The 23,440-nt window shown below is 31.6% G+C and overlaps 1 protein-coding gene and 1 long non-coding RNA gene across 3 annotated transcripts; one reads left to right on the forward strand and one right to left on the reverse strand.

Moving 5' to 3' along the window:
• Positions 1-6,837: 6,837 nt before the first annotated feature.
• FT (PEBP (phosphatidylethanolamine-binding protein) family protein) lies at positions 6,838-10,412 on the reverse strand. 2 transcript variants are annotated; one of them, XM_088125425.1, is made up of 5 exons: positions 10,123-10,412; positions 9,730-9,791; positions 7,916-7,956; positions 7,014-7,293; positions 6,838-6,983 (listed from the first exon to the last, which is right to left on the reverse strand). In XM_088125425.1, the coding sequence occupies exons 1-4, from the start codon at positions 10,318-10,320 to the stop codon at positions 7,055-7,057; spliced, it is 540 nt and encodes a 179-aa protein (XP_087981551.1). In that variant the 5' UTR covers positions 10,321-10,412; the 3' UTR covers positions 6,838-6,983; positions 7,014-7,054. The 2 variants fall into 2 exon arrangements, with proteins under 2 accessions (XP_087981551.1, XP_022149957.1); XM_022294265.2 differs by having other exon boundaries at positions 6,838-7,293.
• Positions 10,413-12,477: 2,065 nt separating this feature from the next.
• Positions 12,478-14,846, forward strand: LOC148210690 (uncharacterized). Its single transcript, XR_015791309.1, has 2 exons — positions 12,478-13,029; positions 13,975-14,846. It is a non-coding gene; the product is annotated as an uncharacterized LOC148210690 (long non-coding RNA).
• The last annotated feature ends 8,594 nt before the right edge of the window (positions 14,847-23,440 follow it).

A 23,440-nucleotide genomic window follows, 5' to 3' on the forward strand; every position in this document is an offset into this window, starting at 1 on the left:
TAATTCCATATAACTTGCCCCCGTGGAAATGCATGAAGGAATCGTTTTGGTTCATGTCATTACTCATACCAGGTCCAAAAGCTCCAGGAAAGGATATAGACGTTTATTTGCAACCATTGATAAACGAATTGAAAGAATTGTGGTCTACCGGTGTTGATACGTATGATGTATGTAGTAGTCAGAACTTTCGACTTCATGCAGCTTTGATGTGGACAATCAATGACTTTCCAGCTTATGGAGATCTTTCAGGATGGAGTATGAAAGGCTAAAAGGCATGTCCAGTATGTAATAAAGATATTTCATCGGACAAATCACATAGTAAGATATGCTATATGGGACATTGTCGATTCTTAGCACAAAATCATCCTTGGCGCAGAAGTAAACAATATAATGGAAAAACTGAACATAGAGTTGCACCACGACATTTTTCTTGATTGGATGTCATCCACCAATTAGATTCCATTAATTTTCCGCCACTCGGAAAAACTATCAACGTTTCACAGTGGATGGGAAGCAACTAAATAACCAATTTAATTGGGTGAAGAGAAGTATATTCTTTGAATTACCATATTGGTCAACTCTCAAGATTCGACACAAACTTGATGTCATGCATATCGAAAAGAATATTAGTGATAATGTCATGGCCACATTATTAAATATCGAAGGGAAAACAAAGAGGACACAAAAAATGCGAACGGATTTCTTTTCTAAATATATTAGAGTTTGTTGGTGAAATATCAATCCAACAATTTCCAACAACAAATTTTTTACTTTTGGGGCGACTTTAGACTTCCATAAGTAGCTCCAGGTGCGCCTTTGGGAGCGTCATTGTTAGAAACTGTGGCCTCCTCTCTTATTTGGTCTGTCATGCCTAAGTAATAAGTACTTTTTACCAAGAAAAAACGTTTTTTTATCTGGGCTCCAAATAACTTCATCCTCCATGTGTCCCTACATCTTTGGGAGAGGAATATTTAGAATGAGCTTGACCTCTGACTTAATGAAACTTGTTCGAATTAACTTCTAAAAACCTTTTGATATCATGATGGATGCCGCGTTGTGCTCTTTCATTTGACTTGGATAGGAAAATAGTTTATAGCAGTCGTTCCTTGGAAGCTAATTAAGGGTAAAAAATCAAGAGAGACCAAGTGTCCATGGCCTATTATTCTCCACCAAAAGCCTTTTTCAAAAAGTTCTCTTCCCCAAATAATTACTTCGCCAAGTATAAGAGAGATTATTTTCCAACTTCACTCTTAAGAAACTACTAATTTTAAAATATTTGCCACGCAAGATCTTGAACCATAGGCTATTTTGGTTTCTCATAACCCTTAGCTCTATTGGCAAGCATAGCTTGGTCAAAAACTTTCAGCTCTTTGAACTCCATACGACCCTATTCTTTCAGGTTACATAGTTTCTTCCAACTTTGCTAGTGAATTTTTCTTTGATCTTGAGTTGAACCTCACCAGAACTTTGCATAAAGCTCATTAATCTCATTAAAAAGGTTCAAAGGAAGCTTAAAACAACTCATCGTATGATTAGGAATTGCTTAAGCAATTGCTTTATTTAGAACTTCCTTTCTTCCTTCAGAGAGAGAAAAAAAAAAACCTTCTGTTTCCACCCCTGCAAGACTTTCTAGACCCTGTCCTTAATAGAGTTGAGAACAATGGATTTATTTCTACAGAGTTGGTAGGGGAGGCCGAGATAATGCCTCGGTTGATAGGTATAAGAAACATTAACCTCTGCCTTTATGAGGTCGATTATCTCAGGCTTTGTGTTCTTGTGGACCATGGACTAGGACTTGTCATAATTAATTATTTGTCCTGAAGCAGGTTCATATGCATTGAGAATCCACTTTATAACTTGACAATCTGACACTATAGCTTAAAAAAAGCTGAGACTATCATGTCCAAAAAGAAAAGGCAAAAAAAAGAAAGATGGCCATAATGAGGCTAAGATATTTCCAAAGCACTTTGGAAATATCTTAGCCTCATTATGGCCATCTTTCTTTTTTTTGGGTGACATAGCCATCCTTTCCCCGTCTTCTATTGATCAAAGAGTGGATGCACTCGAAGCCTACAACTGCATTGTCAGTTATTACCCTTCTTGGGACAAAAGTTGATTGAGTCAGAGAGATAATCCCATCTAGGACTTTTTCCATTGTGTTGAAAGAGTTTTAACAATTAGTTTGTAGACGACATTGCAAAGGCTGATGGGTCTGGAATCCTTCATGCTTTTTGGATCCTTGACGTTTGGAATAAGGACTATGTAGGTTTTGTTCAGATGATCCACCGAATTGCTGCCATTGAGGAAATTATGGCAAAAGTTAATTGAGTCAGAGGCATAGAGACTAAATTTAAACTAAGTTTCAAAGCCATAAAATAAGTGTAAAGTGTGTGCATATATATATTAAAATTATAATTGTTCGGAGATTTTATGACTCTTGGTATTTTTACATTAAATTTTATTATATTCTTTGAGATTTTAAAGAATAAATATAATATAATAAAAGATAATAATTATTTAATTAATTTAGGTAAATTCTTTTTATTAATATGTGCATGCATAGTTTTTTAATATTATTTTATATTATAATAATAAAATTAATATTTACTTTCCATTTATAAAAGTTCATTTGCTTATATATAAATTGATAAATTTATTTTATTATTTATAATTAGTATAATTATAAAAATATAAGATGAAAAATAATTCTTATTAATAAAATAAGTTTAAAATGAAAATATATGAAATATGTTAAATTAGTTATTGATGCGACTTTTTAATGATTTTTAGGTTACATGCTATTTTTAACATATTATTATTATTATTATTTTAGTACAACGTGTGGTAATGGAGTTTCGAATTTACATAGTAGATATATGTCAATTATCGGAGGTATGCTGATTTTCACTCATTTTTAGTATATCTATACTATATATATAAAAGAATTATATGAAGAAACTTTTTCTCCCTATTTTGCCCGTTTTCTTTATTGTTTTGATGTCATTTTTGTCATCAACTCTTCCCCTCCAAAATCCCACATATTTCTCTTTCCAAATCTCTTCTAATTCCCACTGATTCACACCCTCCTTTCTCTCTCCCTCACTCTCCATGCCACCCCTCCCTCTCTTCTACTATTTATATTTTTATTATTTATCTTTTTTGTCTTTTTAGTTCCTTTATTTAAGTTAGAATGAAAAAAAAATACAATGAATATAATGTGAAAAATCTTATTTCAATTTATTTCTAAAAATTAATGACTTTAACTTTAATTATATAATTAACAATGGAATTTCAAAAATTGTGATGTTTTAATGGTTAAATAGTATTTTAAAAAAATAAATGTATAAAAATATATAATAAAATAAATAATTAGATTTGTCTTTTCCCCGACCTAACTTCCTTCATTTCTCTCTCACTCACCCCTCTAAATTCTTCTATTGTCTTCACTTTCCCACCTCTCTAACTTCCTCCAATATTCTCTCTGGGTAATTTATTTATGCACTCTCATTATTTCTCAGGCTCCAATTACCCAAGTTCTCCTCCTCTCACTAAACCTTTCATCTTCCTCTTAGGTTCCATAAATCAATCTCGAAATAACAACACAAGCAAAGAAAAAAAAACTTAGAGAGTACGAGATGAAGGTGTAAGTGGAGAGATCCCCAACTAGATTGACAAAAAGAAATAGCATTTTCTAAGGAGAGTTTCAGGAATTGAAAACGGTTTAGAGTTTCGAAGTTCAAATCTTCATCGAATGTTAGAGGTGGGTGGAGCAAAATGTGTACCAACAGATAAAATTGAGGTACCTTACATTGTTTCTTCCTCAAATTTCTCTATTGAAATTGAAATTGGAGAGAGAGAAATTGAAAAATATATTGGTTGGGGATTCATTTAATTGAAAATATATAAAATTGAAATTGAAAATGGATTTTTTTTTCTGTCCTTAGATTTACGTAAAAAATAAGATTGAATTTTTTCTTTAGGTTTCGCAGGATATTTTGCTCACCACCAAGGTCACTGCTAATAAAATTTTTCCCTGGTATTTGATAGCAATTTATATTTAGGGTTACTTTAGTTTCTAAGTGACATATAAATAGACAAAAACATGTGTAATGAAATTTGTCATTCATGGATTCTTAGTTATTTCACTCTACTAAAATTCCAATTTTTACCTATGATAGCTGGTCAAAGTTGAAATTCATATTAATATTATATTTTGTTTATAAAGATTTTTGTTGCATTTTATTTTAAAATTTATAATTTAAAAATCAGTTTACTTTTATTTTTAATATTTCATTAAATTATTTTGAAGCCTTTTATCAAAAATAATAATAGTAACAAGCCCCATTTCTACAAGGAGTGGGGGTGAGTTTTTTTTTTAAGAATATTTATGTTTTCTTTTTATAATAACAAATCATTATTGATGTCACATTGGAAAAACAACCATAACATTATGGTCTTGAAAATTAATAACATTGATCTTTTAAAAAAAAACTACGAAAACTTCTCTCTTGGCGAAATTTATCTAAATTATTTGAATTTGATCCTTCTCTATAAATAGACTATAAAATGTCCCTCTAAATAAAGACTATAAATTAAAGTAATAGCATTTAATATTGTCGATAAAAGTATAATGGTATTGCATTATTTTAATATTAAAGTTTACTTTTTCTTCTAAAAAAACAAAAGTAAAGTTTACCTTTTAATTTAATTTTAAAATTTCAATAAACTCAGAAAAATCATAAAATTGAATAACATAAGTTGCATACCTTAAAAAACTTAATACTACTGTTTAAGCTTCCAAATGTCTAATAATAAAGATATGATAAAATTTTGAATTGAAAAAAGATTTGTCAATTTCTATCATAGATACATGTTAAATTATTTATTTTTGCTCGTTGTATTTTAATTATGAAATATATCAAGCAACCATGATTGCTTCTCAAATTTGTTTAGAGATTAAAAAATGTTGATGAGGTAAATAGGGAGAGATAAAATGACCAAATTGTATTTAATATTTTAACTATTTAATTAAATTTTATGTTTTAAATAGCTTGAAATAAAGTTATGAATTTTACGTGTTTGTTACTAGTTAATTAAAAAATGTATACATATTTTAATAGTTTTATTTGAAAATGTTATCTTGGCCCCCATAATTTTTTGTTTTTAAATTATTGTAAATTATAAAGATTTTTTGAACTAACATTTTGTTATATATTGAATTTTTTTATTTCAGATAAAATTATTTTACTAATTTAATCCTTTAATCTCAGTGCATTTAAATGTTCTTATTACTATTTTTACATTTCATTATTTTTAATATATTAGTTTAAATATATGTAAATTTTTAATATATTGTTTTTAAAATATTGTTTTACTTAGTTAGATCGCTAAGGTTTTTCACCCTAAGATTTTGTTATATATTGAACTTTTAAACTTGATATCAAATTATTTTACTCATTTAATTTTATATTATAATTAAAATTATTAAAGAAAAATTCTTTATATTATATTCCTGGTAAATGAAATGATAAAAAGTTTTGTATTTCTAAGTTTTTAGATTTGATGCTTGTTGATCATTAATCTAATAATATACTTTTCATAATTAATTAAAAATTTTGAGGTATTAACTTATATGATGTTTTAAAACCACAAGAACAAGAGTTTGTAATTGATCTATTTTTTAAACAAACATTCTATATAAAATTGCTAGCAAAAAAAAATATTATAAATAAAAAATGATTCACTAATTATAAAAGAACCATGAAAACCAATAGTAAAGAAAAAAAATTAACCCCTAGCTATGCACTCATATTTTAAAGTAGATATGCTCACTTTTGATAATTGCTTGACAAATACTATTATTCAATTTCACAAAATTATGGAATGGTAACATCACAAGTCTAGGATCTCAGATTTAGATTGAATATGCTACTAACATCTTTAGATGTTTTGAAAATTGAATAATGTTTTGAGAGAACTAAAAATAAAAAATAATGAAACTCTAAGTATTGTGGAAAAAAATTGTGATAGAAAGTCTTGTTACAGCAGTGGAGAATAAAAAATTACAAAATTTTTGAAATACTGGTATGAATTATAATTAAAGAAAAAATTAATTTTATATTATAGGAAAACTTTTACATTTTAACCTTTTATATCCGAATACATTTATTAGTATTGATAATTAATAACTAATAATTAATATAATATTTATAATAAATTATTAAGACATAGAATCCCAGGTCCCTAAGCTTAAGAATTCCCAAGTTTGTTGTTGATTATCGCCCCCATCAACGTAAGCAATGTCTCCTGAAAGATGACCAAAGTTAAAATTGAAGTTCAAAATTCAAAAGTAGATAGTATCCAAACTAAATCAAGAAAACTAGAAGGGGTTGAAGAAATAAGGACACCTATAGTAATTTCCCTTTATTAAAGTTCCGATGGGAATCAGGAGATAACAAAGAAATATATGTTTTAAACGACTTAAATATATTGTGACTTGGAATAATAAACGAAAAATAGCCTCCACGTGGGAGGAAAAAAAAACCCAACAGGAACTAGGGGAAAAACCATATAAACACTACTCTTGTAGTATCATGCAGCTCTAGAAAAGAGGGAGAGAAGATGATTTATTTCACTATTTTGTTGTCATCATGATTCATGGAAGTATGAATTTCATAGCACTGTATACATATTTTTACAAGTGAGGTGGGAGGATTTGAACTCGTGATCTTTTTAGTCAGAGACATGTTGCAATTTACCTCTGGGCTAAGCCTTCACACGCTTTCTAGTATGATATGTTATATGCAGTAGTAATAAAGAAAAAGGAAAATTTGGGAATAAAAAACCAAAAATGACTCATATTATTAATATCAAATGATATTATTATATAATAGTACACAAAGGCAATATTACCAACATATTTTCCTTTATTAACCTTCACTAGAAGCATAAATCTACGCACTCAAAACCATATATGATATAACATATATATATATATATATATATATATATATATATATATATGTTATAAGTTTATGTGACATTTAACAAGTTTTCAATAATCGTCTTGAACTCTTCTCCTTCCACCAGATCCACTCTCCCTTTGGCAGTTGAAATAAACCGCAGCAACTGGTAAACCCAGATTATAAAGCTCCGCAAAGTCTCGAGTGTTAAAGTTTTGGCGCCACCCGGGGGCGTACACCGTCTGCCTTCCTAGCTGTCGAAACAACACGAGCACAAAGCGATGGATCCCCACCGTTGGTCTTGGGCTCTCATAACACACTATCTCTTGGCCTGCCACGAGATTTGAGTTAAAATATACTTTTAGTCTCCAAAGCTTAAAATGCTTCGTATTAATTTCTCAAACTCAATACATTTGAAAATGCTATTAAAATTCAAACCGAATAAACGACATATTTAGATTCGTCTACAGAGGATGATTCAGGGCCTAAGATCAGGAATATTTTAAGGAACAAATAAAAAGAGAATGACTACCGTACAACCATTTTTATTCTTTAAACACCAAAATGAAAAACCCAATTCAACTTTTAAGAATTAATCAAAGGAATAAGTACTATGAGAAAGTTTTCACATCACCATATAAGACCAACACCATTTTTTTTTTCTTGGCTGTCCTTTCAAGGTGCTTGAATAATTGCAAAGAATATATGTATCTTTTGGAGGCATCACCACCACACTTTCAACAAATTATCATGGCGAATCGCAATCTTGATTGATTGACATTAGGAACCGATTCAGAGAAAGAAGAAACATGGAAGAAAAGTTAGTTTTCTTATATGTTGGTTGAATGAACCAATCATTAAAGTGGAAAATTATGTCTCTTTCATATGAACTGATCAAGTGATCTTTACGAAAAAAATACTCTCAAATTTATCAAAGGAGAAAAAAAAAGTACCAAAGTTTGCCCCTGTTGTAGCTGGAATATCAGTCACCAACCTGCAAAATAAACACAAGTTTAATTAACTCACGGTAAATTAAGATTTTTAAATATCATAAGCCTCAACTTACATTATGTAAACTCGAACCTATTGGCAAATATTTTCACAAACGAAACATAAAATACTACTATCCCTTTTTGCAAAATTCGAGCCTGAACCAAAAGAGTTGTTTGGACACGCAATAACATGACTCATCAAGTGAGAAAAAAAAGAGATTGAATATAACTATCACAATATAACTACCCTTTGATAATTATTGGATTTAGATTTGAAATTTGTAGGCTCATAAGAACCATTAGATATATTTTTTTTCTCGTACATCCAATGGTATAATATTAGGAACAAAACAAAATTACAAAAATAAAAACAAAGACAAAAGTGGGTATATAATTTTTTATTTTTATTTTATTAATGAAAAGACATTCAACTTTAGTGGGAATCAAAACCTAAGTCCAGCCACAAGAAAATGGGCCACGTTCGTGTTGAACTTGTACAAGGAATCTCAATTAATCGTGAGCGCCAAAAGTTAATATAATCGCCGATTCCAGATCCTCCACCTCAATCGCCATCATAATAATACGTCCAATAAAATTTTATAAAATAAAAAGATGAAATTCGAATTCATTCGATCCATCCAATCAAACCACAAAAACTCGCAGATTCGTCAAACTGTCCCACGCGCAAAAGCCGAGTTAGACCACTCTCAGCTTTATTCCTTTCCCAACAGTGAAAAGTTCTTTTTCTTCTTTTCTTTTCAAAATTTCCCTTTTAGCCTACGTGTACACAACACAACCCTATCATTCCTCAATCAATTTGCTAGAGGTATAAAGAACCGAACTGACACGAAAAATCGAAACCATCCAACTCCATTATATCTCTCAATTTCCTTTTTGTCTTGATGTTACTTTTAATCTAGCGTTATTAATAGTTTATTATTTAGGTCCCATTTGACAATGATCTCATTTTTTTATCCTCTCTTTTTTTTAGTTTTCAAATTTTAATTTAGGAGTTGATTTTTCTTTTTTAAAACAGATAACGGAACAAATGAATTCACGGGTGGAAGTGGTATTTATAAGTTTAATTTTCAAAGACAAAAAATTAAAAAATGAAATGGTTATCAAATTTATTGTCGTAATCTTAATAGTTTGAATTGTGTTAACTTTGTAAAGCTAACTTTTATACAAGTTTTTAAAGGGATAAAAAAAACCATAATGAAGAAAAATGTGCATACCAATGTGTGTGGATATTTTTATATTATTGGTTGATGAAGAATTATGATGGGTACTATCTTTAAATGGTTAATATTATGATATGCATATTTTCTATCAATATTCACATACTTTTACTTTTGGAACACTATAATTTGTTTGTTTTGAATAGATAGGCTATAGGAGAGAATATGCCTAATAAAAAGAATTTTATTCTTGTTTAGATTAGTTATCAAAACCATGTTTTTTTAGTAATTTTTTTTCCTTTTTTTAGTAACATGCTCAAGAAATTTATGGAAGAACTTTATAAAAATAATTATTAAAATATGTTTTACTCAATCTTCAGTCTAAGAAACATAAAGTTGTCCCGTAGACAATCTAAAAATGTTTCATGAAGTTACAAAATAGCAGTAGACGTTCCACTACATTGGAGCATCTTAGATCTATAAGATGCATGCTTGCGATGGAAAAGGAAAAAATGAGGAGAAAAGTAAAATGAAACTAGAACGAAAAATTTATAGATCAAAGTAGAATTTAGACCGAAAAAGTAAAAAGGTACGTACCAATGCAAGTATTCCCTAAGATTAGGATCACTTGGGCTAGGAGCATCAGGATCCACCATAACCTAAAACAAAGAAAGGCAACCAAAATGAGATGAAAGGGTAAAGGATAAAGAAGAAAAAATCTGCATGGCCAAGAAAGTTGTTTTACGTTTGTTGATAACGTTTTTATTTCTTGTTTTTCATAGTTTCTTTGGTATGTTTTTCATTTAAATCATAACTCAAATTTCAAAACCAATAACAAGTTTTTGAAAGCTACTTTTTATAAACGTTTTTTTAAGTAGATAGGAAAGCGGAGAAAAAAAATGTATATAAAAGTAGTATTTATAAGCAAACTTTCAACAGTAGAAAATTAGAAAACAAAATGATTATAAAAACAAGGCCTTAGTGAATTACCAGAGTGAAGAAGGTGCGAAGATCAGTGCCTCCAATCTCAACTCTTGGCTGGTTGACAACCTGAGACGGCTTGAGCTCACAACCATTGTTAACTTCCCTACTACTGTAAGTAACCCTAATCGAAATGGACCTCGAGAACGAATCGACGACGTCGCCGATGACTCTCCCAACAACTAGAGGGTCCCGATCTCTCGGCATGGTTGTCTGGAGGAGACGATGGTTGGGTTAGTTGGTTGAAATTATGGGGTGTACGTGAGGAAGGTGGGAGGTTTGTTTTTAGTTTGTTGAAGGGCGATGCTTATTTATATGTCCTCCCCGTGGTCCCTGCCTTTCTTGTCTTGTTTCAACCTGAAGATTCTTCACTTTCTTCATGTCCCACTCATGTCTCTTTGTAATCTCATGTAGTATTTGTTGAGGAATTTTAGGAATGATATTATATATATATATATATAATCTCATGTACTATTTGTTGAGGAATTCTAGGAATGATATATATATGTGTGTATATATATACAGACATATATGAACGAGATTTAAGAGGGAAAAAAAACATATAGATCTTTGTTTATATAATTCAACTAGGTCACGAAAGTTTTGGTAATTAAACTACTAGGTGAGACTAGGAGGCCTAGCATAACTTAATTAAGCCAGATACAAAGAAACCATCATGGGTTGCTTTTTGGTTCAAATGGACTAGAGTTAATTGAGAGAGAATGAGTTCAAATCTTATGATGACCACCTATCTTAGAAATTAGTAATTCCTATATGTTTCTTAGTACCAAATATTGTAGGGTCACATCCCAAATTGTATTAAATATCATCCAACTTTGTAAAAGATGGTTAAACTTGCACAATACGCCCTAGAGTGTTATATCTAGCTAGCTTAGGGCAGAACATGCTAACAATAATAGATTCCAACTAAGATATGAAATTTATTATCAAATAGAAATGAATGACGAAGCTAACTTTTAAAAAAAGTCCTAGCTAGCACAAATTTTAATTTCAGAATAATTTCTCCTTACTATGAACACTTCAAATCTCCTCACTCCTTTTAGTTGAGAACAAAAGAAAAAAAAAATGTATCTTAAGTTCAAAAGCCATAATGAAACACAACGAAAAATGCTAGCTCCAAATAAATTAATTATGAGTCAATATTAGTACATGTGTAAATAAAAATATAAAGAAAAAACAATATGTTATTTGAGGTCGGTGGTAGGTATTGATCTGTATAGACTCGGCTAGAAACTAAGGTACTACTCGACAGGAAAAAAAAATAAAGTGAAAGTAGTTATATTTATGGGGTTCCATTTCAAAACCAATTCATGTCTATTATAAATTCTTGTTAGGTCACTTATCTTTTAGTGTGAGATATCCTTAAAATACATAGACTACACTCCTATCCATAGTAGAGCAAATGATCCCGAAAAGCTAAGCACCCTAACAAACACGATCCAAAACCTATGAGCGAGCTAGAGTGGGTCTTAAACAACTCACATAATAATTATATGGCTCCGGTTGCTAAATTCATATATAATTTTCAAATTCTTCAAATTTCATAAAGCTAAATAGCAAAATCGGTGTGGTAATCACGGTAGAATTTGTGATTGATAAAAAAATATATTGTTCTGTCCAAGTAGAAATTCGAACTTTCATGATGTTTAAAAAACACCGCGAAACTCTTTCATGACTCTTTATGACGTTACCTATATTCCCACCACGAAAAGTATTCGTGATGTTTATTTCAAACGTCACAAAAAGTTGAATTCATGACAATTTAAAAACATCACGAAAAATGAAAATTTTTGTAACAGTTATAAAACATCACGAGAAAAATGAAAGTTTTTGTGACAGTCATAGAACGTAACGAAATAAGAAAGGAAACGCTTGATGAATAACAAATGCCGCCATCATCAGAAGGCTCTTGAGGCAAGCAACTTGTGTTGTGGGAGGGGGAAAACTCCGGAGAGGTTGATAATGTGGGGTTGTAGTAGAAGAGATGGATAATTATTCATTTTTTTGGAAGGAAGTTGTTGAGGATGAATTGGTGGATTATTATTTTTATTATTTTATTAAATTTTATTTTAATTATTTTTTAGATTAACATCATTTTACTTTATTATTAATTTTAAGATAAAATTTAAATTAACTTGAATTAAAAAAATGTTAGATTTATTTAAAGGTTTTGATTTTATTAATAAGAAATTAAAAAATGATTTTATTTAGATTTGTTTTAAAAGAATTGGATTTATTATTTTATTTGAAGGAATTTTTTTTTTTAATAAAGGATGATTTTAACTAAAAAAATATGTTTTTAAACCCACTTGATTTTTTCAAGTCAAACTTTTACTCTTCTTCCTTATTTTCCTCTTTTTCTTTTAACTTTACTTGACCTTCCCAAATATTACCATTACCATTTTACCTATTTAAGAGGGAGGGATGTTGTAGAGAGCAGGGAGGACAGAAAACATAGAGAACAAAAACAATAGAACGGGGAAGAATCAAAGAGAGTTTTTTTTTTTTTTCCTCCCTAAAAGCCCTAGCCTCCTTCTTTTCTTCATCTCATTCTCTCTGAAATTGGGTCACTTCCACTCTAACCTCCACTTCTTCCTCATTAACCTCACCACAACATCCTCTTTCTTTCCCCCAACTTTTCATATATATTATTTTCCATTTTCCTTTGCAAATCCGACGAGGCACCACCACAAATTTCGGGTCTGGCGACAAACATATCTGATAGTATTTCGGCTACCACTCGTCATCAGCAGATCGACGGTTGCACAGCGGCGGCACGAGCGAGATCGGCGACCCACTCTGACACCCACGAGCTCTGATGCAGTAGATTCGGTGATTCTAACGACATCAGTTTCGGTGATACCAACGACATCAGTTTCTAGCAAAAGCCCGACGGTAGAAACCTCCGAAAAACTGTATACCCTTTCATAATAATAACAAAAAAGTTTCTTTTATGATTTCACAATAAAATTTGTTTTTAAAATAAAATAAAATGAAATATTAAAATGAAGTAAATAAAAATTTAATTTCATTTAAATAAAAAGAATTTGCTTAAAATTTTTGGTTAAAATAAGTTGAAAAAAATAAGAGGTTTTATAAAATAAATCTTGTTTAAAAAATAAATTGAATTCTTTTAAATTTCAATTCAAAATTTAGAGGTGGGAGGAAAACTTTGTAACAAGGATTTTTTTTTCTTGTGTCAGCTTTGTTTTATTTTTTAAAACCGTTTTTAACAAATAAAATTTGTTTAAAGTAAATTTGATTTGATTTTGAAATAAAAATTTCTCTTTTAAAAAATCTCTTTAATTTCGAAATAAATAAAAAATTATTTTTCTTTTTGGTTTTAATTTAACAAAATTCTTAAGTTTTTTTTTAGTTTTATAAAATAAATTAAAAGTTTTGTTTGTGTAAAACAAAACTATGTTTACACCATTGGGTGTTGGCATAGTGGTAAGATGCTTAGGTTTTAATACACATTGAAGTTTGAGTCCTTGCATGTCTCAAAAGATATATTTTTTAATATCATTGTTTTTTATTAAATAATTGTTTCGAAAACTCCAATAACGGAAATTGGAACCTTCCAATATTCTCGACGTGATAAAATTTTTCTAATAGCCTTCGTGCCATTCATACATATTAATTCATATCTTATAACAAAGTGTGAATTAATATAACGTGAGACATTTAAATAAAAGACACAAAAATGTTTTCTTTTGGACCAAATAATATAATAGGATAATTTATGACAAAATATGGTACCATTTTTAAACGGGTGTTGTAGGTTGCTAACACATCCTCTACACTCAATCGACTCCCGAACCAATAATCTGGTTTTCGTAGACTTTATTTTTTAAATAGGTGATCAATCACACCTCGTAGATGATTGGTGGCGACTCCAAACTCTTATCTCAAAAGAGACTCTTCAGGGAATGACGTCAGTTGCTCTGCGACGCGATGACGTTGCGACAATATAAACACGATTGGGGAGAGTACGAAGACACCGATATGCTTTTGGAACATGGATCCACTTTATTCAAAGCAAGACACAAGGAAAGATTTTATTATCTAACTTATGGTTTTCGTAATCTTGGAGGTAGGGAAAGCACTAAGCATACTATATAGTCATATGAATGATGAAACAAACATTCGTAATAACTGCATTTATGAAAGGGTATAGGGAGGCATTCTATTAATCAAATAAGGACTCATTGGGTAACGTTTTCGTTTCAAGTTTTCTTCATAAATCTAAACATTTTGCAACTATCTATGTTTTTTGTTTCTCTTTTTTGGAAACATTCTCAAAATTGTATAGAAATTTTGAAAACAACAAAAACAAGTTTTTTTTTTCTTTTTTGTTCTCATTTCCAATTTATTCCAAAAAAGAAATAAAAATATTGTTTTATCGTACTTAAATTCATGGATATGTTGGGGCAATGCAATTCATTTTTCTTGAACATTGAAACAAAAACATTACCAAACGGATCTTAAACTGTTTGAAAAAAGACATGAACCCAAAATCTTAGAGGAAAAGAGGCATGAAACATCAAAGTGAGTGATAGTTTGGACTAAGTATTGTCCATGTTTGCTTTCCACAACTCTATTTTGCTTAAGTGCGTGGGGACAAGAAATTTGTTGGAGGATGTCACAATTTGGCCAAATGGTTTTCAAATACCAGATGAAAGATTTCAATGGAAGAATCAATTTTCTTTCGACTTTGCTTTTGAAAACGAATAAATGTAAATTAAAAATCTGCTCTTCTCTTATGAGGAAATGATCATGAGAATTCAAACAAATCATCAGCAAAAGAAATAAAACATACAGTAAATAAAATTCATTAATTACACACTACAATAATTTATAAATTAACCACTCACAAAAGAAAGCGAAAATTTTGAAGAGTAAACTATCTCTTGACCTAAAATATTAATTTACCAATCAACGAAATAAATGTTTAATTTAAAATTAAACATAATAATTCATTAAAAAATTTTCAATTATCTTGTTATAAGCCAATGGTTAACACCAAATTATTGAAATGCTTTGCTCCACTTAAGGTGCAATCATTGTCCTTTCAGAATAATTTATTATCGTTCCTTTAACCTTACCCCATTCACGTGAATGCCTTAAAAATCTTAATATCTTCCATTCATTCTAAAATCCTCTCGTGAATGGCTTAACTATACATGGACAATCCATCTCTTCTTTATTAAAGCTACTTACTTTTGTACTCGGTGCATTTCAATTTTCAAACTTTCATTATTCTTCTTCACTTAAATTTTAAGTTTCATCAAGTTGTATTTATTTAGTCATTCCTCTTCAAAGTTTTGATTCTTTAAACTTTCTTAAAAACTTTCTAATATAAATCTTTAAACTTTTAATTTTGTATCTAACCGAGGTCCTGTATTTACTTTTTTGTTGTATAATTATGCCACCATATATCTGAACTTGTCCAAAATATGATTACCTGATCATAGTCTTAAAATAATATAATCAATGTACCTGGAAAACGTTAAATTTGGAAGACCTGTTACACACAAAAGTTGAAAGAAATGTTTTAAAGTATATGAGCTACGTAATACACAAACTTATAACTTTAAGGCCCGTTTTTTGTTTTTTATTTCTTGTTTCTCACTTTTAATTTGTTTGGAAACGTAAGTCTTTGATAACTATTCCTATTTGTTGTTTTTCATTTTTAAGAAATGTTTCCAAACTCGTGTAAAAATTTTGAAAACAACGGAGACAAATTTCTTGTTTCTTGTTTCTAGTCTTTTTCAAGCATAGATAAAAGCATTATTTTATCACTTTCTTTACTTGTAAAATGCAAAATAAATATAAAAAGATAAATATAACATAAAAATTTTAAATATTTAATTTGAAAATTTTAACTGTCATATAAAATTTTAACTTTTTTTAATTTAAAATTTTAGAGAACAAGAAACCATAAATGATTGCCTCATTTCAATAAAAAAAATAAAGAACAAAGAATAAGAAATAGTTGTCAAACCTAATTTTTTTTTCTTTTAACTGAAAAAAGAGGAAACAAAAAACGTTGTCAAAGAAGCCCTCAAAGATCTATGGGTAACTTTTTAAAGTATATATTTTAAATAGACCCAATCCTAAAAATTTAGAGACGAAACTTGTAATTTAACATTTTATTTTTTTCTCTTTCTTTTCTTTCACCTTCTTGCTCGTGAAACATCTTTCCTGCATTTTCTCCCTTGTTGTTGTAGCTTAGTTTAAGTAGCTAAATATATTAAATCGTCCCTAATCTTTTAGATATTTCTCAATTTGATTATTAATCTTATAAAATTCTCAATTCTACCTTCAAAAATGTTCAATTAGGTTCTTTCACAAGAAAATATATGTTAAATTTATTAACATAAAAGTTGGTATATAATGTTGTTAAACCATTGTTTCGATAACATAATTAGGCATATTGGCAATTTACTTGGATATCTCAATTGAAAAGTGACTATGTTTTTTTTTAATGGCTGGGTCAGATTTTGCTAACACATGAATTGAATTTTATGAGTCTAAATAAAATTAGAATGACATGTACATGTGTCTAAATATTTTAATAAAATAAAATAATGGAGTTAACAAATTTTAAAAGTTTGAGAACTAAACTAAGAATAAGCAAAAAATATTAGGGATTGTACTTTAGTATATTTAGCTTTAAAAAGTCAATCACACGTTGAAGAAAAAAAAAACTATTGGTACATAAATAAACTATTGGTTAAAACACATTGGTCTCTATAATTACATTGAAGTAACGATTTAAATTTTGGTCAGTAAAGATTTAGTCTTTGTACTTTTAAATTGATAATAATTTAGTCTCTGAACTTTAGTATGTAAAACTTTAGTCTCATAGTTTAATTGTAACAATTTATAGTCACATGAAAAATCTCATCAAAATTAAGTACCGATTTTTATTATGTACCAATTTAGATTTTGTAGTTTATAAACACATATGGTCCTACAACATTTTATCAATTAACATATATAAGAAACGCTATTAAATTTAAACAATATTTTTCACGGTCCGAACTAAATCATTACAAATTTTAAACTACAAGCACATTATATACTAAAATTCAAGGAATAAATTGTTACAAATTTGAAAGTATATATATCAACATTCATGAGTTCCATTTCAAAACCAATTGACAATAAGAGTAACTCGCTTATAATATAAACCCTTATTAGGTCATCTATTTTTCCAACGTGGATCGATCCTTAACATACTCTCTCAAGATAAGATCGTGCCTCTTTTGACTGATCGATCCTAGCTGTATCCCATTTTTGGACCGGATGCTCATCTGAACTTTTGAGCTCTGATACCATATATCAATATTCGTACGGTTTCATCTCAAAACTAATTGCAATGAGAAGAGTAGCTCATGTCTATTATAAACTTTTGTCAGGTTTCCTATCTTTTGATGGATCTATCTTTTCAATGTAGGATCCGTTGAAGAGATAAAGGACATAACAACGGTTTATAATATAAGTGAGCTACTCATCTCATTTTCAATTTGTTTTGAGATGGAATCCCATGAATATCAATTGTTAAGGATACAAAGGGACCTACGATCCTCTTATTGCCACGAAGATTCGGTCTGAAAATGGGATCCGGCCAAGATCGATGAGCCAAAAAGGGACCTTACAATTGATGATTCTAAGTTTGAGCGTTCGGTCTTAAAATGCTCGTTTGAGCGTTTAAGCATCTCAACACCACCCAGAACATGCAAATAATATAGATGATTCTAAGTTGGTGAAGATATATCACTCTCAAATTTGATTAACTTTACCTCCTCCAATTGTAAGCAATATTGAACTATTCGAAATCAACTTTTTCTCTCATCATAAGAGATATCAGGCACTGAATAAAGAAAGAAGAAATTGCCGAAAATATCCTTTTTACTATTTTATTTTATTTTTTGGCAAAGTATTGCTGGGAAATATTTTCACTTTATTGTTAGGCATTTGTCACATTCAAAAGAATATTTTCTCATCAAACTTTTTCGAGAAATGCATTAACTATGGTCCATATAATTTTTGCAAGATAAGATTCCAAGTTGTATATAGCCATGTTACAACGCTATTAGTCTTATTTCTCTTTCAATATTTATGGACTAGGGGCAGAGTAAATCTATTGTTTTCATGAAGGGACACACCTCACATTTGGTGCACGAATATATCTTCTTTTTTCTTTTTGGAAATTTTTGTGAGTAGCCTAATTTTCTAAATATATATGTAAGCAATTTCGAATATGTATTGTTGATGCTGATTTTTGGACAAGCGTCGCGTCATCGTCTTCAAGGTCTTGATTGTGTGTACACAGAAATCTAGTACTGGTGTGATGTTATGTCGAATGCACTTCAATATTTAAGTTAGAACTCAAGTTGAGAGCAAATACAGTGGGAGGGCAGTAATCTCAAAAGTGAGAATCTGCTGAGAGTGTGTACCGAATTCTTGTCAGAAGTTGTGTAAATACACATTGATTGATTGTATAGGTTGTAATATACCTACATCTATATATTCATGACATACCTATACATGTGTTATATGTGATTGGATATGATCAACTGGTTAAAGGTAAAGTAAAATTATAAATTGGCTCTCTAAACTTTTGGGATTGTGTGTTTATTTAGTTTTTAATACTCTAAAATTGTTTTTAATAGATCTTGCATCTTATAGTTGCGTCTATTTAGTTTTGCACTTCAAAAATTTGTCTAACAGATTTCTAAACTTTAAATATTTTATCTAATAAATCTTTATTTTTAGCTTTGTTGGTCTAAAGTTTGCATGACATGCTATTTCAAAATTTTTGGTTCCAAATGTTTTATTTTAAAGACTAATGAAAAATTTAGAAAGTTTAAGTAAAAAACTAACGTCGCATATTTTTAGGATATTGATTAGTAAATCATATAGAGATTTCAATAAGAGGACGGTGTATTTAAGAGTCAATGAATATTGTTTTCTATAAATCGTATATTACTTCTAATCAAGTCTATGCTAGTGATAAGTTAGAATAGCCTTTTGAATAGTTGAACATCAAGACGAGGATTCAAAAGTAGTGAGTGAGACTCAACAAGTGTCATTCCTAAGGATGAGAGCTTTTCATTCACAGACCAAAGAAGAAGTTAATTATAAGTGATGTATCTCAAGGGAAGAACTCGCTCTTCTTTAAATGCATGAAATAATGTTGCTTTTATATCTCAAATTGAACAAAGTATTGGGAAATTAATGCTCCACATAATTTCCCTTCTACAGTTATATCCAGACAAACCGTCAATCATACACAATATATGAGAAAATAGGGAAAGCAATAACGACACAAAGAATTACGTTCGTTCACCCAACAATGACTACATCCAATCTTTTACTTAAATGCAGGTTCCACTAATAAAGAATTGGATACAAGCGCTCTAATATCTTCCTAGATATTCACCCTCTAGAGGTCCTAGCAAAAATCTTCTAGCTTCTAAATATTCTAAACATTATACTTAAGTACGAATGAAAAGCTGACAAGAATCAAAATCTAATTATCTCAAATATGTCAATCTTGATCTGTCCAACTCTACTGCCAACACCCTTGTGTCGCTGCCTCTAAATGCCACAAGAACCCTCTGATTTTTGCCTTACAATGATAATGCCAGGTTGCCTCAACCCTAATAAAAAAAAAAATGGTTTTGTACCAACTTACGTTGCAGCATTGAGACGCTGTCCATAGCATCTTAATAATGCTACGAACATGAAACCCTCAACGCACGCCTCCTTGCTACAGGGTTGAGACGCTGTCCCTAGTGTCTTGAAGCTCCGACCCCTACAACGTGTTCCTTCCACTTTCGTGGTGTTGAGCTGCTTTATGATGTAGCGTCTCAATGCTGCCTCCTGACCAATGTGCCCATGCAGCTCCAATGCATTTCTTCGTTCCTTCTTCTTCCATCAATTCGTTTCTACTTTGATTGTGGTTTAGCTCCACCAATGCCAACACCAAAGCCTCCTAAAGAAGTTGAAGTTTATAAATCTTGGTTAATTGTTATGCAATATGAGTTAAATAAATTTGAAAGAAATAATCTTTTAGAATTAGGGCTGTCATCGTATTAAATAGGCTTTTAGAAATAAAATGAATAAATATAGTAATATTGTTAGAAACAAAGCTAGGTCAATTGTACAAGGATATATATCAAGTAAGAACCTAACAATTTTGCTCTTATGGGTTGCCACCCTTGCCATTTAGAGATAAGGGCATGAGGGGTCAGAGGATTTACTAGTCACGTGCAATCACAATATCACAGAATCCTACGCTTAATTAAATCGACTAAAATGTTGATAGGATTTGCATCCCATGAGAATTTTGCTTTATTTCAAATATATTTCTTAAATCGTTTCATATCAAAGGAAGTTTATGTTAAATATGTTGGAATTAATTTAACAATTAATTTATATGAGTGTAACAAATTAAAAAGCAATTATATTTAGGCTATTTAATGGGCATACGAGTGATGTTGATCATGGGTCCATGACTTTTCATTTAGTGGTGTGGCTTGAATAGAAACCAGTACATTAATCTTAGGGGATTATGGGAAACCCTAACATTAACCTATATGGTCCCCAAGCTTTGAGTCTTCTGTTCCAAACAGAGAGAATTGTCCATATTCAGTCTAGGATACATAGTTGAGGAAGACCACAAATCACAACTTCTTGCCGCTATGATCAATTTATTTAATGGTTCCAAGTAATTCTAATATTTCTATAGATTTTGGTTTTCTTCCTTAATCTTTTGTGTTGATTGTTCTGAAATTTTATGGCTTTTATTTTAGAAGGATCATGAATTAGGATTTATTTAATTTTTCCCACAAAATAACCTCCTAACCACAAATTTCTAGAGCTTTGGCCAACTCCTGCCGCCACATGGCAAGGTGTTTTAGTCACTCCTAACATGAAAAACAAGAAAATAAATATTGTAAATATATGACAGTAATCCAAACATATTTTCACTTAATTTTTATGTTACAACACGTAAAACTATTTTGAAGGTAGTTCTCAAATAAACCTCTAGCTTTCAAGATTAAATAATAATAATAATAATAAAAAATAATGATGGTAGATGAAAACATACAAAAAATAAGGCTCATAAATCTAAATTTGGAATTTTATAGAAAAGAAAAGGTATAAAGAAGTGGAAACCAAAAATAAACAAATAATAAGAATCCCTAAAATTAAATTTCAACATTCCATTGAGATAAATCCAATAGAATCTCTCACGGAAAGGGAAAAAAGAAAAATTAGCTTTAAAATTATTCTTCTACATTCTAGGATATAATAACATTCAAATTATTTATCTTTTTTCTTCTTCTTCTTTTTAAGTTATATATAGTATAAATATCGAAAATGAATTCCAATAGGCACTCCACATCTTCTTCTCCTGTCTGATGTGGATTAGTCATTTTCTAAAGGAAATATCAATAATGGTGTGTTTGAGACTATTTTTGAAAAAAATATATATACTTTCTAAATAGAAGGAATTACTATTTAGCGTGGTTTAATATAACTTTTAAATAATTTAAAATAACTAAATTTTTTTTTTAATAATCTACCCTACTTAGTAATAAATAATGAAAAATTTTCTTTAAAACTTCTTTTCTAACAAAATACTTGTTTGGGGAAGAGAATACCCTGGACACGTGGAGGACCCCTATTGGTGCTCCAAGATGACTCATGAGTCATGCCCAACTCGGATAGCCGAGATGACCGCCAATAACGTCGACAAATGCTAAGTATGAGGGCCGAGGTGAACCTGGCCGAGGTCCGACCTACCGGGGAGCTCGGTAGGGGCCGATGTGAGCAACTGTCAGCGGCGTGATTATCGGGCGTAACCGTCGGTCCCGAGATTACCGGGTGTAACCGACGGTCCCGAGATTATCGAATGTAACCGTCGCGAGATTAGCGGGACTACCACCCATAAGTAGAGGGCCTCACTCTACGATCAGGTACGATGATTTCTGACCTCGAACTAAACTGGGAATCCGACCTATACTGACTTCATCGTCGGAGTGCTCACCTTTTTGTGCAGGTCCGCCCAAGTATTCAGGTCGGCCCGGAGGCCGAGTTCGAGCTGCAATCCGAAATACACTGTTGTGCATATCCTTGCATAAACATTTGACGCTGTCTGTAGGAACGACAATCTAAGTCATCCCAAGTCTTTAAAGCCAACACGCGAGCGAAAATGGTTCAACCCGCAAACTCGACCAATACGGCAGATCGAAGGACCCTGGCTGCCAGCGATGCCCACCAGAGGGAGGTCGGAGCAGCAGCGGTAGAGGGGCAAGGTCACGACGACCTAGCAACAGAACCCCTCCGCAGGTCGGCACGAATCACCGCGCCTGTTCTACCGTCTGCGCACCCGAGGACATCCAAGGCTACCCGTGGCCGAGGTGGGACCTCTAAGAAGGGCGCCCGGGGTCCAGCCCGGCTTCAACAAGTGAGGACTTTGATGCACTCCAGAGAGAAATGGAGGCAATGCACACACAAATGCGGTCCATGGAGGAAATGTATAACGAAATGATACTAGCTGCAGGCGCAGGGTCCCGATCTGAAAACCGAGTGACGCGCGTTGACATACGCGAGCCAAGGGGTTCCCACCTCGGCCCAGTCGAGGAGGAACATCCCGAAGACATCGAGAGCGAGGGACACACTCGTCGGAGGGGAGACCTCCGTGAGCATCTCAATAAAAAGAGAGGCTCATTCCTCCGAAAAGGACAGTCACCGTCCTGCTCACACAGGAGCTCCAACCAGCAGGCTGAATCCTCTCACAACCCCGCAACTCCCGCAGGGGTGATCACAAGGGAGGAGTTCGACCAGCTGAGGGGCAAGCTCGATGCTCAGGTGGAGGCCTTAAAGGCCAAACGTGAGCAGAAAGAAGGCTCACTGAACGATGGCGACTTGGGAGAGTCGCCCTTCACCTCGGACGTTTTGGAAGCACCGATCCCTCCGAAGTTCAAAGCTCCTACCGTGAAGCCTTATGATGGGTCGAAGGACTCCAAGGATTATGTCGAGGTCTTTGAAGGCCTCATGGACTTCCAAGCAAATGCCGCGCCTTCCAGATCGCGCTTACTGGCAGCGTGCGATTGTGGTATCGGAGACTGCCAGCCAGGTCGATCTCGACCTACTCTCAACTGAGAAGGGAGTTCCTCGCCCAGTTCTCTTCTCGGCATTATGACAAAAAGACAGCGACCCATCTCGCCACCATCAGACAGAAGGAGGGTGAGACGTTGCGGGAATATGTCACCAGATTCCAGGA

Source organism: Momordica charantia (assembly GCF_013281855.1).
Source record: "Momordica charantia cultivar OHB3-1 chromosome 6 unlocalized genomic scaffold, Mcharantia_2.0 BLBB01000006.1, whole genome shotgun sequence".
Lineage (NCBI taxonomy): Eukaryota > Viridiplantae > Streptophyta > Magnoliopsida > Cucurbitales > Cucurbitaceae > Momordica > Momordica charantia.